At 65.2% G+C, this 17,658-nt stretch overlaps 1 protein-coding gene across 4 annotated transcripts in view; it reads right to left on the bottom strand.

The window, feature by feature from the left end:
* TBC1D16 (TBC1 domain family member 16) overlaps positions 1-17,658 on the bottom strand; it is a 58,543-nt gene that overhangs the window by 29,922 nt on the left and 10,963 nt on the right. For 3 of the 4 annotated variants that reach the window (XM_070059965.1, XM_070059967.1, XM_070059968.1), the window contains exons 2-3: positions 13,956-14,191; positions 12,852-13,395 (exon numbers count right to left, since the gene is read on the bottom strand). In XM_070059965.1, the coding sequence (XP_069916066.1) occupies positions 12,852-13,395; positions 13,956-14,130 (719 nt within the window). In that variant the 5' untranslated portion in view covers positions 14,131-14,191. The remainder of the gene's footprint in view (positions 1-12,851; positions 13,396-13,955; positions 14,192-17,658) is intronic. The other variant, XM_070059966.1, reaches the window with a different exon arrangement.

Genomic DNA, 17,658 nt, shown 5'->3' with positions numbered 1-17,658 from the left:
CAAAGACCCCCGGGCTTCACCCCAGGCTCCCTGCTGCCCCGCACCAGCCCACGGCCGTAGGAGCTACCAGATTTTATGTCCAGCAACCCAGACAGAGGCTGGGCTGAAGGCGGCCGTCCCTCTCACATGCTGACCGTCTCTGGCAGACTCTGGGTGGGCTCAGGGTCGGCGCTCCGGCCACAACCCACGGCCAGCAGCCGCGATGGCTTGAAGTTCAAGACCAGTTCCCGGGGCAGGGACAACTGCCCAGGCCAGCACCCTGGCCCCAAAATGGTCCTGGCGAGGCCCGGAAGGTGTGCTCCAGGCCGCTTCCCATGGCCCTGCGACCCCGGGGACTCCGGCTTCTCTCGCCTCCTCTCTGCGCCACAGTGCGGCGGTGTCACTTGAAATTCGCCAAGCAGCCACGTTGAAGCTCACAGCTCACATTAGACCCAGGCTGCTGTGCAACCACCGTCCACTCCGGAACCTTCTCCTCCTCCAGGCAGAAGCTCCGGCCCGCGAATCGCCCCCCCCCCACACCCCGCTCACTTCCTGTCTGTGCGGGCGACTCCTGCAGGGACCCCCGTCAGGGTGGGATCTCAGGGTCTGTGCTCCCCTGCTTGGCTCAGAGCCCCCAGGGTCCCCCCTGTCGCCGCCTGTCTGCAGATTTCCTCCTCCGGTGCGAGGCCGGGCGAGTGCCCGCCGCCTGGCCCGGCCACTCGTGTCTGTCCCCACATCTGTCAGTGGACACCGCTCGGCCATCATGAATGAGGCCACTACATGCACAGGTGTGCTGCCCCCGAGTCCCCATTTCCGATTCTCTCCATGCCATCTCTTTATCCCTAACTTCAAATGGATCACGGACTGTTCATATAACAATGTTTGCTTTGCTTTTAAATATTTGTTTTATTTGAAAGGCAGAGTTAGAGAGAGAGATTCCATCTGCTGGTTCACTCCCCAGATGGCCACAGTGGCCAGAGCTGGACCAGGCCAAGGCAGGAGTCTGGAACTCCATCCAGGTCTCCCACGTGGGTGCCGGGGGCCAAGCACTTGGGTCATCTTCTACTGCTTTCCTGGGCTATAGCAGGGATCGGAAGTGGAGCAGCCGGGACTCAAACCAGCGCCCATATGGGAAGCCTTGTCCCAGGCCACAGCGCCGGCCCCCACAGTGAATTCCAGACAAAGGCGCCCTGGAGGCTCGGCTGGCCTGGCTTTGGGTCCATTTGTCCAGGCGGAGCAGCAGAAAGGCCAGGGGGCAGGTGTCCGCTGCACCCGGCTGACCACCGTGCCCGGGGCTGGCAGCTTTCCCCCAGCCCCAGGTCCGGAGCCCCGGCGGGCGAGGATCAGCCCACAGCGAGGGCTCTGCCTGCGCCGGGCCCTAGAGAGCCACGCAAAACCGGCGGGGGAGGCGCGGGCGGCGCCAGCGGGAGAAGCCCGCCACCTGCTGGGCCGCCGCGCGCCCGCTCGGCCGGAGCCGCCCCTCCCCGGGAGCGCGCGCGTGCGAGCCCCGCGTCCGCGCCCCCCGCAGCCGGGGCCCGTGCTGCCGCGCGTGGGCGGCCCGCACCGCCCGCGCGCTCTCCTCCCAGAAAGCGCGCGTTCCCCTCACGCGGGGCCGGCGGGGCCTGGGCACGGCGCGGGGTCCCCGGCGGCTCGCCGAGCTGCCCCTTCCCGCTCCGTGTCCGGCCGGCGTGGCGTGGCAGCTGGACGCCCCGGACCCCTCGCGGCGCGGCGTGGGCGCCCCGGCGGGGCGGGAGCCGCACACACGCAGCGCCGCGGTCACTCGACACCCGGGCCGGCAGCCTGCCAGGCTGCACTCCCAAAATAAGCCTCCCAGTGTTTAAATATTTACAGAAGGCCGGTCCTGGTGCCCTCCCCGGGACAGGCCACGGTGGCCGCCCGCCCCTCCCTCTCCCCCCTGCTCCCGGGACCACGGGGCGGCCAGGGGCGCCTGCCTTCCAGAACATTCTGGCACTGCTCACGCTGCAGCCCCGCCCCCACCCCGGAGTTGTCCCCTCTCTCTGTGGGGTCTGCACCCCATCCTGGAGACCAGGGGACAAGTTTGCACAGTGGTGTGTGCCCCCTCCCCAGCACCCATTCCTCAGCCCCTGGGACCCCAGCCCAGGGTGAACCGTGCAGGTAGGGTCCGGGCCACACAGTGGGATCGGGGGACCTGGCCGAGCAGGGGCTCCGATGCCTTCCTGGGGTTGCTTCTATGGGAGCTCCTGGCACCCACCCGGTCCAGGAGAGGCCATGAAGGGGGGGGGCCCTGCGCACCACCCGGGTCACTGCCTGCACTTGGATGGGTGCCGCCACACACCCGGCCGCCGTCGGGAAAGGAGACCCCGGAGCCGGCGTGTGGAGGGCCCCCGGTGGAGGTGGCCGCCTGCTCACCCCACAGGAAGGGCGGGAAGGGACACAGACCGGCTTTGGGGCAGGAGTCAGGCACCCCGTCCCCCAACTTCCACGGAGATTTCATCAGTGTTGGGATGCGTTGCAGCAGCCGCGTGGGTCCCCTGAGGCACAGCCCGAGTCCCAGCCACGGGAGGCGCTGCCACGTCACTGCCCCCGGGGCGCCGGCGACCTCAGCTCGGGGGAGCCCGGGGCCCCCGCCAAGGCTGCTGATGCAAGAGCTTCCCGCTCCCCAGGGCGGCTCCGCGCATGCAGCTCAGGCCCCGGACAGTGCCCGCCGTCCCCCTGGCAACGGCCGGGTTGCATCAGGGACCCCAGGGGGCTGTCGCGGTTTCGCCTTTCTGGCCTCTTCTGGCAAGGGAGCCCCAGTCCCCGGGGGGCTTGTCCCGAGGCTGAGCCTCCTCCTGCAGCCAGCAAGGGGGTGGATTCAGAACCCGCTCCCTTGGGTGCCAGCGACTTCCAGAACCCGGCTCAGAGCTGGGGGGGGGTCAGGGCTGCAGACCCCTTTGTGGGGGCAGTGGAGTCCTCTCCCACCGCCTCCTAGCAGCCTCCCCACCACGAAGAACAAAGGACAGGGAGAGCCAGTGGGCAGGCCTGGCCAGGGAACCTTTTAAAAACCTGGATGCGCACCCCCCCTCGCGCCCCGTAGAAATGCCGGCCAGTGCAGCCGGCCAGAGCCCCACACACGTGGCCAGTCCGGGTGAGCTGTGTCTCACGTGGCTTCCAGCTCCGTGGACAGGCAGAACGTAAAACCTCTTTCATTGGTGAGTGACGGTGGGGTCACGTTTCAGATGCGCCAGGCAATCTTTTTTTTTTTTTTTTTTTTTTTTTTTGACAGGCAGAGTGGACAGTGAGAGAGAGAGACAGAGAGAAAGGTCTTCCTTTGCCGTTGGTTCACCCTCCAATGGCCACCGCGGCCGGCGCACTGCGCTGATCCGATGGCAGGAGCAGGTACTTATCCTGGTCTCCCATGGGGTGCAGGGCCCAAGCACTTGGGCCATCCTCCACTGCACTCCCGGGCCACAGCAGAGAGCTGGCCTGGAAGAGAGGAAACCGGGACAGAATCCGGCGCCCCGACCGGGACTAGAACCCGGTGTGCTGGTGCCGCAAGGCGGAGGATTAGCCTAGTGAGCCGCGGTGCCGGCCCGGGCAATCTTTTAAATTAACTCCACCTGCTGCTCCGTGCATCGGGAGCTGTAGCTCTTGGGCGCAAGCAAACGTGTCCCGCTGATTTTGGATGGAAGTGCACGGCAGCTCCAGGAAGGAGGGGCGCCGGTTCGAGGCCCGGCTGCTCCACTTCCCATCCAGCTCCCTGTTAATGTGCTGGGGAAAGCAGCGGAGGATGGGCCAAGTGCCTGGACCCCTGCACCTGTGTGGGAGACCTGGAGGAAGCGCCTGGCTCCGGGCTTCTGCCTGGCCCAGACCTGGTTGTTGCAGCCATTTGGGGAGTGAACCAGCAGGTGGAAGATCTCTCTCCCTCTCCTCCCTTTCCCTCTCCCTCTCCTCTCTCTCCCTCTCCCTCTCCTTCTCCCTCTCCCTCTCCCTCTCGAGTAAATAAATAAATCTTTAGGGAAAAAAATAAGCTGAACCTCAGCCCAAACTTCACACCTTGTGCCAAAATTCACCCCAAACAGTTCATGCCCCCATCGTCAGCCATAAAACTTTGCAACGTTTAGGAAGACCCCCGGAGAGCGTCTCTGGGACCTCAGACTAGACGGGGATTCTTCCACTCAACACCAGAAGCATCACCCACAAAAGGAACAAAATTCTCGGAAGGTCAGTTGTCACGTTTTGTGAAGCGACAGCTGCACGCCCGACACTTGCAAGCCCCACGTCGGACAAAGACAGGGTCTCTGGAATATTTTGGAACACCTCTGGGGTCTTGGAATCTTCTAGAACACTCAACTGCAAAAAAACCAATGCTGATTAGATTTCTACATAAAGAGACTGGGCCAGGGGCTGGCGCTGTGGCGTAGTAGGTAAAGCCTGCAGTGCCGGCAGCCCATATGAGCGCTGGTTCGAGTCCCGGCTGCTCCTCTTCCCATCCAGCTCCCTGCTGTGGCCTGGGAAAGCAGCAGAAGATGGCCCAAGTGCTTGGGTCTCTGCACTCACATGGGAGACCTGGAAGAAGCTCCTGGCTCCTGGTTTTGGCCTGGCCCAGGCCCAACCACTGCAGCCATTTGGGGAGTGAACCAGCGGATGGAAGACCTCTCTCTCTCTCTCTCTCTCTCTCTCTGTCTTGCCTCTCTGTAACTCTGCCTTTCAAATAAACAAATCTTAAAAAACAATAAGAATTATGAGAAAGAGGGAGAGGGAGAGGGAGAGGAGGGGGGAGGGGAGGGGGGAGGGGGAGAGGGAGAGGGAGAGGAGGGGGAGGGGAGGGGGAGGGGGAGAGGGAGGGGAGGGGGAGGGGAGGGGGGAGGGGGAGAGGGAGGGGGAGAGGGAGAGGGAGAGGGAGAGGGAGAGGGAGAGGGAGAGGGAGAGGGAGAGGGAGAGGGAGAGGGAGAGGGAGAGGGAGAGGACTAACAGATGCAGGAAGACACCCAGCATGGTGGCCACCAGCAAAATGCAAATGAAAACCACAATGAGGCGTCTGTCCGTGCACAGAGCTCGCGCAGCACATGCCGCCGGTGCGGGTGTGGGGAAAGTGGGGCTGCACCGGAGTCGCAGGCGGGAACGTGAAACGGGGCAGCCCCTCCGGGAAACAGCTGGGCAATTTCTGTTCACACCAAACACGCAACCAAGCACCCTGGGATCAGGCCGACAGGATGCAGGCTTTGTCCCAGGGAAGTGAGAACCTGGGTGTAGGCAAAAACCGGGACACGACGGCTCATCGCCTCATCCAAGCCGGAGCGGCCGAGGAAAGCCCTTGACAAGCAGGCGTCTGTCTCCCCACCTCCCGGCACCGGGGACCCCAAGCCGGCCTCAGCGGCCGTACCGCGCACAACTCCGTGTGTGTGCAGTTCTTCCCCAGAGCCACTGCTGCTGGTTCACAGAGGCGGAGAAACAAACTGGGCACGGGGGAGAATCCCACGGGCGGCCGGTCACCCCCCACGCCGGACGCCCGGGTGTGCCAACGGGTGGAGAGACCCAGCCCCTGAGCCATCGCCACTGCCTCCCTGGGGGCCGAAACCCGGGCACTCAGACCTGAGATGCGGGTGTCTTAACGTTAGGCCAAAGGCCTGGCCCTGGAGTTCTTCCAGGCAGAAGTCAGGGGTCAGAGGTCAGGGGTCAGGGGTGGGGGTGGCATGAGGGAGCGGCGGGGGGTACAGGCATTGGCCGGAGAGCTCCTGGCACGCGCTGAGGCCCTGGGCTGTGCCCACCTCGGACAGTAGCTGAGCCGGAGCCACAGGTCTGGGCGAGGTGCTGCCACGGGAGGGGGTGCTCCCTGCACGTTTCTCGTGGTTTCTGGGGCTGCGTGGGTGGCACGTGGTGCAGCTGGGGGCTGAGTCCGGCGCTGAGCGCAACCAAAAGGAGGGTATTTCACGACGGATGAAAATATATGAGGTTCAAATTCCAACGTTAAAGCCGCTTTTTTTTTTTTTAGTATTCAAAAAGTTATTGAGGGGGCCAGCACTGTGGCGGATCAGGCAAAGCCGCCACCTGCGGTGCCGGCATCCCATAGGGGCACTGGGTTAAGCCCCAGCTGCCTGCTAATGCGCCTGGGAAAGCAGTAGAAAACCCAAGTTCTTGGGCCCCTGCACCCATGTGGGAGACCCAGCTGAAGCTTTGGCCGGAGGGACAGGAAGGGGCCTCCCGTGGACCCCTACAACACTGTGATGGAGAATCGGCCTCTGGCTGTGAGCGCCCAGCTTGCCTGGGGCACCCTGAGCCCGCAGCTTCCGTCACCATGGGAATGGCTGGGTGCACCCACTGCCCCCGAGCCTTCTGAGAGCACCGTCTCCCGGACAAGGCTGGGGCACAGAGGGAGGAGCACCCTGGCGAGGCGCACCCTCGACCCCAGGCAGAGCCGGGCTCACAGCTGGGGAGCCGCCTGGAGCTGCACCTCCCAGGCGGGCACTGAATTCCCTGGCGGCCTCTCTGAACTCCAGGAGCAGCGGCGGCCAGGAGGGGTCTCCCCCCTCAGAGCGGGGCTTCCGGGGCTGGCAGCAGGGCTCCTGGGGGACAGCCGGTGACGGCCACCTGGCCACGCCAGGCCGGGGGAGGCGGAGGCACTGCCAAGTGCGAGGGAAGCCGCCCGGGCGACCAGAGTGAGGACTGCAGGGCGTCGGTGACGCAGCGCTGGGAGGGAAGAAACAGCTCCTGGTTCCAGCACACACCCAAACAGCAGATCTCAGAGGCCGCCGGCTGCCAGGCTGCGCCGAGCAGGGGCCCTGCGCACGACTTGGGGCGCCTGGGCTGGCCCCGGAAGAGCTCAGGAACGGTCCCGGAATCGGGGCGCGTGAGGTGGGGGCACACAGCCCCTCGCGGCTCCCGGCCAGTCCATCTCCGGCCACTTCCAAGGTCCCACACTGCCTGCCCAGTCCACCCCTCCCCGGTCCATGCTCCTGCTATGTGGCCTCTTAGGACCCCTCACGGTCCCACCCCGGCCCGCCACCCCCTCACCAGGAGCTCTGGCCCCTGGGCTGCCCTCGTGCCTGACTCCCCTGGCCGGCCCCTCCCTTTGCTGCCCCCACCCCTCATCGTCACAGGTCCTTCAAGTCGCCTCCCCAGCCATCTGCTGATCGGCCACTCTGAGCAGGGACAGAGGGACACGCAGGGGCCATGAGCACCCTTGGTCTGTTCACACCACTGGACGGCCTCACTGTGATCTGGGAGAAGCCCCCAGCCCCACCCCCAGCCACCTGCGGATGGCCCAGCGGGGCTGGCCAGGAAAAGCACCCACGGGTGCAGGACTCCGGCCCCTGTGCCCCTCAAGGCTGCAGCCTGGCCAGGATGCTTCCAGGAAATGCAGGAATCCTGATGATTCTAGATTCTTCTAGATCCTTCTGAGAGGCCAGATTCCTCCAAGAGCCCTGGTCTCTGCTCTGTCCCCTGAACATCTCGGCAAGGGCAGGGCAGTGGGGTTGAGCAATGCGCCATCGATGATTCAGCCACTGCCACTGCTAGGCCGTCGATCTGCGTCTTCTCCTCCCACAGCCAAAAGCACGCATGACCCCGTCTATTTCGGCCTCACACCCCACGGGTGGGCGGGACCTGAGGGAGGGCGGAGGCCGGACAGTAACTCCTGAAGGCTCCACTGTCAGCCGGCACGGTGGCCACTGCGGTTCTGCCTGTGGCTTCACAGTGACCAAGACCCTCCTGCCCCAGTTGGAGTGGCCGCCCGGGGGGACAGCTCTGAGCATGGCTCCAGAGGAGGAGGGCTTCTCACCCGCTGGCCGGCTGAAGCCCAGGTGTGCAGGGCACAGCAGGAGGCAGCGTGGAGAGGCAGGCAGCCTCCGGTCAGACGCCGAGGGCACCTGCGCTGTGCCAGCCTCACCTGGCCCTGGGCGACAGAGGGCACAGCAGCCCAGACACCGTGGCAAGAGGCCACAGCCGGGGTGCGGCCGTCTGCCCACCGTGCTCCCCAGCGCCCTCTTCCACCAGAGCCAGCGCCCTGAGCACGCACGCCCGGGCGAGACGAGGCTCCAGCCGGAGCAGGACCAGGCCAGGTGTGGGGCTGACGGGGAGACCCTGGCCTTGGCCTCGCGGGAGGGCCTCCGCAGCCAGCTGGCCCCAGGCTCGGGACCTCTCTCAAGCGAGTATGCAGGTGGCCAGGGAGCGAGCAAGGCTCTGCTTCTGCCAACAGGTTCTCACCGCGAGGCGAGCAGAACCTCAGGATACACGGTCGGAAGTGGAGGACACTAAGGAACGCACTGGGCTGCGGGCTCACCTTCCCCTCCACCGGCGGTGCCGGCCCACCCCCCCATCACTGGCTCCACCCCCATCACTGGCTCCACCCCCATCACTGGCTCCACCTGTGGTGCCGGCCCACTCCCCCCATCACTGGCTCCACCGGCGGTGCCGGCCCACCCCCCCATCACTGGCTCCACCCCCATCACTGGCTCCACCCCCATCACTGGCTCCACCCCCATCACTGGCTCCACCTGTGGTGCCGGCCCACTCCCCCCATCACTGGCTCCACCGGCGGCACCAGCCCACCTCCCATCACTGGCTCCACCCCCATCACTGGCTCCACCCCATCACTGGCTCCACCCCCAACGCTGGCTCCACCCCCATCACTGGCTCCACCCCCAACGCTGGCTCCACCCCCATCACTGGCTCCACCTGCGGCACCAGCCCACCCCCCAACACTGGCTCCACCGGCGGCACCAGCCCACCTCCCATCACTGGCTGCCCACGCAGGAACCTACGCTGGCTTTGCCTCCGGGTTTGCAGGTTGGCAGCACAAGGGGCCTGCGTCCAGGACGTGGCCAGCCAGGAAGCAGACAGGTGGTGCAACCTCCTTGTCCACGGCCTCTCCTGGTGACGCCGGCACGACTCGCTCGAGGAGCCCAGCCCCAAAGCCGAGGTGATGCAGTCACTCATCACTCTGGGCTCTGCCCGGAAGCCCCTGGCCCTTAGCCCAGGACTCTGCAAACCACGCCTTTGGCGGGGGGGCACCCAATCAAAAATCCAAACCATTGAGATTCACAGGGGACTTTCGAACGTTTGTAAAAAAAGTTGATATTGGTAGGAAAAAATTAACTCAATAAACTTAATTGCTTATCTTGCACCCCCACATTTTGCACCCCTGTTTTGCAGGCCCCATGAGATCATCACAGACTTGGTTGCTCAGATGCACCTGTCACACGGCCAGTAGCCGGGAGATGCACACGGCCCTGGGCAGCCTCCGTCTAGGATCTCCCTGTGTGTCTCACGGTGCACGACGTCGTAACTGTTTATGTTACTAAGACAAAGGGAGCGCCTGTCCACTGGTTCATGCCCCAAATGCCCCCAACAGCTGGGGCGGGGCCAAAGCTGGGAACACCACCTGGGTCCCCCCCCCGGGGTGGCAGGGACCCCCCCAGGGTCTGCATTAGCAGGAGGCGGGGCAGGCACGGGACGAAGCAGCTGCGTGTGGAGGGGAGCCAGGGGCCCCCGCTGCCGGGACCTGAGACCCCGAGTCTGCAGCTCCATGTCCTCCCCCGGCAGAGGCCAGGGCTCTGGACCTCTGAGGGGTCACAGGTCGCTTCCCTTTGGGAAGTCTGGGAAGTGCACCCGGAGCCCACCCACACGCAGTGAGGTAAGATTCCAGGCGGCAGAAGCCCCTAATCGGGCCGGGAGAGCCCCAGGCGCTGCCTCCCTCTGTGCTGTGGTTTATTGGGGTCCCTTTGCTTTCGCCCCCTATGCCGCTGTCTGCTTCTCTTCTCTCTGCTCAGGACGACGTCCAACAGCGGAGAGCAGGAGCCGAGTGCCAGCTCTGGGGCCAGGCCACCCACACACGGGGGCCCTGACACCCCAGGACCAAGCCTGCTGGGAAAAGTCCAGGATCAGGGTGGGGGTGCAGCTGGGGGTGGGGAGGGGGTTCGGGCCCATGCATCGAGTGAGCAGCGACTGCTCCTTCCCGGAGCAGGCCCTCAGTGCTGCTTTGGGCAGGGAGGTCCTAGCTGCGGCTGCTGGGGGGTGGGGGGAACAGCAGGTGCCCCCACCTTCTCGGACTAGGTCCCGCCCTTGCACATACTGCACAGGAGTGACAAGGGGACAGGGCCACACTTTTCCGCATTTAGGTGACAAAATCTCGGGGGGGCAGTCATTTCTGGGGGACGGGGGCTGCTCTTCCAGCCCACCCAGCCCCAGCCAGCCACCCAGCACACACATGTAGTTCTCCAGTTCTGCCACTAGAGGGGACCCGTGAGCCAGCCTCCCTGCCCTCCCCACGGGGGACAGGATTCTCACCTAGGCTAAGCACCTGTGCTCTCAGGGGCCTGGCGGGCCTTGCCCCTGACACCCTCCCTGGCCCAGTGCACAAGGACCTCCCTCCACACTTCTCACCCTGGGGAGCTCCTAATAGGCCGATGCCCGGGGCCCACCCACCATCTCCTGTTAACGGTCTGGGCACCTGCTCTCCGGCTTCTTAGCTCAGGGCTTCCAGTTCTCAGTTGTTCCAGGGGGGCAGAAGGTGAGGAAGGAACAAGCGGCGCCACTTTTGCTTCTGGGGTCTGGGTGCAGTGGGATGGGTGGGACCTAGACCCCAGCCTGGGCACTAAGAGCAGAGGAAATACCAGGGCCCGCCCGGCCCCTCTGCAAACCCAGGTCTGCCTTCTCCCGTGAGCTCCCCGGCAGCCTGTGGTGCACAACGGGGCTGCAGCTGGAGCCAAGGTGCCTCCGTGCCACGCCTCTCTCCGCCGTCTGCGAGACCAGCTCCACGGAGATGCCCACGCCGGCCCTCAGCTGAGGGCGGCCACCAGGAGGGCAGCAGCGCTTCCCGCCTTTGTGCGTGAGCAGGAACGGGGGCAGGTGACACCAGCCAGGGCCGGGGAGGAGGCTCCCAGGCCAGGCCAGAGACCCCGGAGCTCCGGGCCAGGGGGTGGGGCCGGGACTTGAAGCAGATCTGTGCATTCCAAAGCTCAAGTCTCCGCTGCCGCTGCCCCCAACGGCTCTGGACAGGCGGGCATGCACCTGCGCCTCAGGGGGCAGCGGGCCCGGGGAGAGGACACAGAGGCAGCACCCACACAAGCTGGCCGCTTAGGAGAGGAGGTGGCGGGGGCAGCTCTGCCCGTCCCTGGGACACAGTGGCCCAGTGGAGAGTCGGCTCTGGAAGCACTGGGCGCGCCCGGGCACCGGGGTGGTCTTTGAGCCCCCGGTGACTCCCACACGCACCGGGGCAGGGAAAGGGAGCCAGGTGTGCGCTGTCATGGACACTGCCACGGGAAACCGGGGACCGCCCTGTGGTTCAGCCGTTAGGCTGGCATCCCACGGGGCTCTGGTTCAAGTCCCGGCTGCTCCACTTCTGACCCAGCTCCCTGCTAGTGCACCTGGGAAAGCAGTGGAAGATGGCCCAAGTGCTTGGGCCCCTGCACCCACGTGGGAGAACCAGAAGAAGCTCCTGGCTCCTGGCTTCAAATTGGCTCAGCTCCAGCCATTGCGGCCATCTGGGGAGTGAACGTGTGGATGGAAGACCTCTCTCTCTCCCTCTCTCTCTCTCCTCTGTGTAACTCTGCCTTTCAAGTAAGGAAACCTTTCATGTTAATAATGTATGAATGATCTTCGAGACGTTTTTGGAAGGTAAAAATCAGGGGAGCTGAGGCTCCAAGAGGAAGAGGTTCCCCAGGCTCCCGCCGACCTGAGTGCCGGGAAACCACCAGCACCCAACTCGACTTCCCAAAGCTGAGCCCCGCTGAGCCCTGCCCGCTGGCCGGAGGGCAGGACCGGCGGGGCCCTGGCTCTGACCCTGCCTTGGAAGTCCTGGCCCTGACCACAGACCACGCTGGCCCACCCCGGAGCAGAGTGGAGTGGTGCGGGCCCCGCCCCCTCTCCCAGCACCACGGGAGCTCCGACGGCGCCCGGCAAGCGGCACACGGGCAGGGCTGGCATTTTAGCCCCAGCCTGGTTCCCGGCCCAAACCCACACAGCTCAGCGAACCCCATGGGGACCCGGAGCCCCGGTGCAGGCGACCGCCCCTCTTATCTGCACTCCCAAGCACCGGAGGCCAGCGCCAGCAGCTCACCCTCGGCTTCCGGGGCCACAGCTCACGGAGGGGCAAACAGCAGGGCAGCGGCTGTCCCCAGGCCCCTCCCCCTGCAGCCGCAGTGTAGACCGCGGTGCTCATGGGTACTGGCAGGGGAACAGCAGGCCACTTCCTCCCTCTGAGCCTCCCCCTCCCCCTGGACCCAAAGGATCCTGTTGAGCCTGTCCCGGGGCTGGTTGAAAGCACAGAGACACACAAACTAAGCAGAGCTCAGGGGTCGGCCCCCGTCTCAGGCCTGGCACCCCCGCGGGGCTCAGGGGTCAGTCCTGTGCTGACGGACTGGATCCCACCGCCTGCCACCATCGCCCTGAGCACAAGTCGGGCCCCCACCAGGGCCGCCAGAGCTGTCAACCCTGCTGGCAGCCAGGCCTCTGGTCGCCTGCGGTGTTGCAGAGGTCAGCGACTTTCGCCCTGGGGCTGCCTGCCCACCTCCAGGCACGGAAGGGCTCAGGCCCGGGGTCCCAGCAGCCGGGTCTGGGGCTGGAGGGCGGCAGGCAGGGCAAAGCCAGCGTAAGGTGAGCCCTGCAGGCCTCAGGTGCCCCCCCACCCCCGCCAGTCTCTGGGCAATGAGCAGGAGGGACGGAGACGCCTGGGGGCTGGGCCTCTGTCACAGCCGCCCAGACTGGGCAGGGGCTGTGCAGTCCCAGGCGAGGCCACCGGAGGGAGGGCAGAGACCAACACGGAGACCCCGGGCGCACGCTCCCCAGCCTCCTAGGCCGAGGGAAGCCGCCGGGGAGCAGGGGGCAGGGCAGCCGGCCCCGGTGCTGCCAGCCCTGTGTGGACAGACGCGGCCGCTCCCGAGCGGGGGCCTCCGCCAGGCCCAGGGCCCTACCTGTTACCGCTCTCCAGGAACACGGAGCTGCTGCTCTCGGCCAGGGCCGCGCTGATGGGCGAGAGGCAGAAGGGCGAGGAGAAGGCGTCGGAGTCCGAGTCGAAGGAGCTGTCCCTGCTCACGCCGTCGGCCGACAGCTCCAGGGAGCCCTCCTCCTCCCCAGGCTCAGTGACTGCAGAGGAGGTGCCAGTGTCGCCGGGGGCCGCCTGCCGGGCCAGGAGGGCTCCGTCCACCCTGGGACCCGGGGCCGGGCTCTGCTCTTCCTCAGCAGAGGAGCCGACATGTACGGCGTCGGCCGTCCCCTGGCCCTCCGCTAGGACGTCCTCGTCTTTGGGCACCGGGGTGGGGGAGGCCTGGTGGGGGGCCCCCGAGCCCGGGGCGCGCCGGCCCAGGGGACGTGGTGCCTTGCGCACGGGGGAGCTGTCGGGCGTGATGTAACGCAGGGCCTCCTCGTCCTGCCTCTGGATGCGGGAGTTGGGGACCCAGGCCAGGATGAGGGTGGCCCCCAGCATCTCGTCCTTCTCCAGGTACAAGCACAGGTAACCTGCGGGGAACCAGCGGGATGGGTGGCTCAGGGAGGCCGTCGGAGGGCCCTTGGCTGTACACCATGCAAACCCCCCAGCTTCAGACAAAAGCCGCCCCCCGGGGGACACGACTGAGCTTGAGGTGGACCTGAGCTCCGGGTGCGTTCCACACCCCTCCCCCATGGCAGATCAGGGGTGCTGGTCCCCGGGGCGTGGCCTGTCCGGCACTTCCCTGCACTGGGGTGCTCTGGCTCCACCCCTCCCTGGCCACTGTCCACCCCTGGTGCTTGCCCAGGGGTGCAAGGACCCCAGCCTCACAGCCTCACAGGCCCGGGTGGAGGATGAAGGCCACAGCAGAGTGAACCTGAAGGGCGGGGCCTGTGTCTCTTGCTGGACAAAGGGGCCGCTGACCGCTGATGGGGACAGAGGAGAGCGGGGGTGAAGGCGGCGTCTCCCACCAGGCCGTCCCAGGCCTCCCGGACAGCAACCGCCCCCTCGGTACCCACAAGGGCTGTGGCCCACCGGACTCCTCGCCCCACTCCCGTTTCTCAGAGCGGTGCCACTCGGCCCCCGGGCTCACCTGGGTGGTGCTCCCCCAGCCCCTGCAGCCCCTCAGGCGGGTGCACGCAGACATTGTTCTTGGAGTAGACAATCTCCCCGTCCAGGACGGCAGGGGAGCCGCCGGCACCCGGCGCGAGGGTCAGGAGGTCGGAGGCTCTGGAGGAGGCCCGGCGGAGGAGGCGGCCCAGAGACATGGCCGGGCAGGTGTTTCCATCCTCTCGGGCTGCGGCCCGGGCGGGGCGCGTCCAGACCTGCCTGCGGGGAAAGAGCGGCCACTGAGCCACAGCCACGCCCACGGCTGCGTCCTCCCGTGGCCGTGGCTCTGCCCCTGCGTGGGGGCCGTCCTGCCTGTGGGAGACCTGCACTGGGTTCTGGGCTCCTGGCTTTGTCCTGAAGAGTGAATCAGTGGAAGGGTGATGTCCATCTCTCTCTCTCTCTCTGGCTTTCAAAGAACATAAATCAGTAAGTTAAATTAAATAATAAATTACTGGGTCAGCTCTGTGGCATAGCAGGTAAAGCCGCTGTCTGCAGCGCCGGCATCCAGTCCAGCTCTCTGCTGTGGCCTGGGAAAGCAGTGGAAGATGGACCAAGCCCTTGGGCCCTGCACCCACGTGGGAGACCCGGAAGAAGCTCCTGGCTCCGGGCTTCAGCCTGGCCTGGCCCCGGGCCATTGCGGCCATCTGGGGAGTGAACCAGCGGATGGAAGACCTCTCTCTCCCCCTCTCTCTTTCTCTCTGTAACCCTGCCTTTCAAATAAAATAAATAAATCCTTAGAAAACGTGTATAAAGTGCTCCGGGACGAGTCCACGGGATCTAAGCAGCGCGGTGACTGGGGCCCCTGCGTTGCATTCTTGAAGGCGCCGCGTGCGTGTTATGTTCTCATCACAACAGAGGCCACGCAGGCGCATGCGCTCGCTGGCTGGGCTCAGCCGCTGCACAACGCATGCAGACGCATCCACAGTTCCACCTGTCAGGCTTTTAAAAATGCCGCGTGCTAAAAATGGCACGTTTTACGTTCTGCATTTTTCATCGTTTTCGCGGCATTATCCACAGCGGAGGGCCTCAGGCCGTGCGACACTGCCCCCCGCCCCGACTTCCTGCGTTTTCTGTCTCCAAAGCCCGCAGCGAGGGACGGCGCTCCCTACTAAGCGCTTCCAGCTCCACACCGGCCGCACCCAGGCAGGAAGCGGGGTCGGCCTCAGCAGGGACATCGGTGGCCCCGTCTTCAGCTGCACCTGTCCCCACTCTGGCCCACGCACGGTCCCCAGGCCCCCATACCCGCGGGCCTGTGCCCACAGCAGAGGGTTCTCCCAGCACAGATCGGGACCCCTCCTGCATGGTGCCATGAAGGACCCCCGCCCCCTGTGCCAGCGTCACCTCCGATCACCTGCCTGGGGCTGGGGCTGGGGCTGGGGCTGGGCTCACATCCCCACCTCCTCCGACTTCGCCTCCCACATCGGGGCTCCCCCAGGGCCCCAGTCCACGTGGGTCTCCCCAGCTGGCCGCACTGAGGCCTCCTCCCGAGCCCACAGAACCCAGGCGACGCCGACCCCAGGGTGGGCGGAGCACGCCTGCTGGGCAGTGGCCAGGGGGCGTGACTGTGGGCTGGTCGGCCCTTATGTACCCGACTCCCAACTGCACAGACTCTGCACAAATTACCCAGAAATCCTGCTGCTGCTGTCTTCTCCCAACCACTGAGAAACACAAACTCTACCCTGAGCGCCACTGGATGTGTGAAGCAGCTGGGGCCGGAGGGCAGACGCTGGCACATCCAGGCCACCGCCCGGACCCCTGACTCCCGAGTGGTCCCCTCCACCTTCCCAGTCACCTCCCCCACCTCCCAGGGCCGCCTCTGGCCAGTCCTGGTGGAGGGGCAGGGTCACTCGTGCTGCAGGACGAGGCAGCAAGCCACACGGTCACTTCCGGGCTTCGAACAGGACCTGGCTCCCTAAGTCCCAAAGCCGCAGCCGGAGGGTGCTGCCCGACAGCTGGAGGCTTGATCCGGTTAGGGGGTCTGGGAGGGGCCTCGGGGGAAGTCCGAGGTCACTTGGAGAGTGCCCTGGGAGAGGGCTGACCGTACATGCCGAGGGGGCGTGGTCGCCCTCTCTGCTTCCCGCCTCCACGGCCGTCTGCCCCCGCCCCAGACGCCCACCAGTGAGGACCTGCCATAACGAGAACCTCAGAGACTCAACCCAGTTACCCCATGGCACCCACACACCGAAAACCCCACCCTTGCCCGCTGGCACCTGGGACGCCACACCCCGAGCCCTGCAACGCCTCTGCGCTCAGGGAGGTTTTGGAATTCAAGCACTCCAAGGTCAAAGGTCAGTCAAACAGCATCAGGAAGAGCCCCCTCTCAGCCCGGCCACGCTGTGAGCCACAGACAATCCGATGTTTCCTGGCAGCCACATCAGAGATGGCAGAGAGCGGGGCCGGGGCTGCGGCACAGCCGGTGAAGCCTCTGCCTGCAGTGCCGGCATCCCTCATGGGCGCCGGTTCAAGTCCCAGCTGCTCCACTTCCCATCCAACTCCCTGCTAAAGAGCCTGGGAATGGCCCAGGATGGCCCGGCCCTTGGGCCTCTGCACTCGTGAGAGACCCCGAAGCAGCTCCTGGCTTTGGCCTGGCGCAGCCCTGGCCTTTGGGGCCAGCTGGGGAGTGAACCAGAGGGTGGCAGACCCCCCTCTGTCTCTCCGCCTTTCTCTGTAACTCTGCCTTTCAAATAAAACTTTAAAAAAAAAATAAAATAAGGCAGCAAAAAGAAGCAAGTGAAATTGACTTTAATTCTGCTTTCTCGGTCCAGTCTACCCAAAACACAATCGCGTCAATGCATAACCATGACGGAAAGATGGCAACAGAGAAATTTTACTCCTCTGACGTCTGGTGCCTGTCGTATCTGACCTGCCACGTCCCAGGTGCTCTGCGGCGGCTGTGGCCGTGGCCGTGGCCTGGCCTCACGCTGTCACTCACTGTCAGCCCCAGGCCTCACTGCTCCACAAAATCAAAGCCACCTTGGACGGGCGTCTGGAAGGAGATTCCGGACTACAGGTGTTCTCCAGCCTCTCCCACGACCCCCGGGCTCGGGGTGCACATCCCTGGTGTGGCTCCGGCACCCAGCGCCACTCAGAGCACGGGACCTTCGCTGCTCCCCACCCACCACCCGCATGCATAAGGACACACACACCCCCGGAATGTTCTGGAAAAACCAGGCTGCTTTGGGGTACACAGGGCCATGTCCGTTAAACATTCGCCCGGACTGCTTGCTTTCTGGAAATGAATTGTTTTAAACGTGAGCCTCCCTCAGCCCAGAGGGGCTGGTTCCAGGCGCTGGACGTAGAGCAGAGTCGCACGGGGAGGCACGAGCGCCGTAAACCCCAGGCCCGACACCGTGTCTCCCGCCACCCGCTGCGCCCTGTGAGAACAGGAGGCTGAGACCCGCCCCCGAGTGACATCACCTGCTCTCACTGCGATCCCACACGCGTGTTCCCAGCGAGGCCCTAACCCCGCAGCCTCTCCACACGTGACCGTGGTTAGAGACAGCGAAGTGTCCGGAAAGTGCGCACCATGAAAACAGCACACGCATGTCAACCTTTTTTTAAACCAAAACCAACTTGTGTGCGTGTGAGATCTATTTGCACCTTGTTTGAAAGGCAGAGAGACAGAGGGGGGCCAGCTCTCATCCCCTGCTTCACCCCGCAAATGTCAGCAGCGGCAGGGCTGCGCC

Source organism: Oryctolagus cuniculus, chromosome 17, assembly GCF_964237555.1.
Source record: "Oryctolagus cuniculus chromosome 17, mOryCun1.1, whole genome shotgun sequence".
NCBI lineage: Eukaryota > Metazoa > Chordata > Mammalia > Lagomorpha > Leporidae > Oryctolagus > Oryctolagus cuniculus.
The sequence above is the reverse complement of the archived record's forward strand: the minus strand, read 5'-3'. Positions and strand labels throughout refer to the sequence as shown.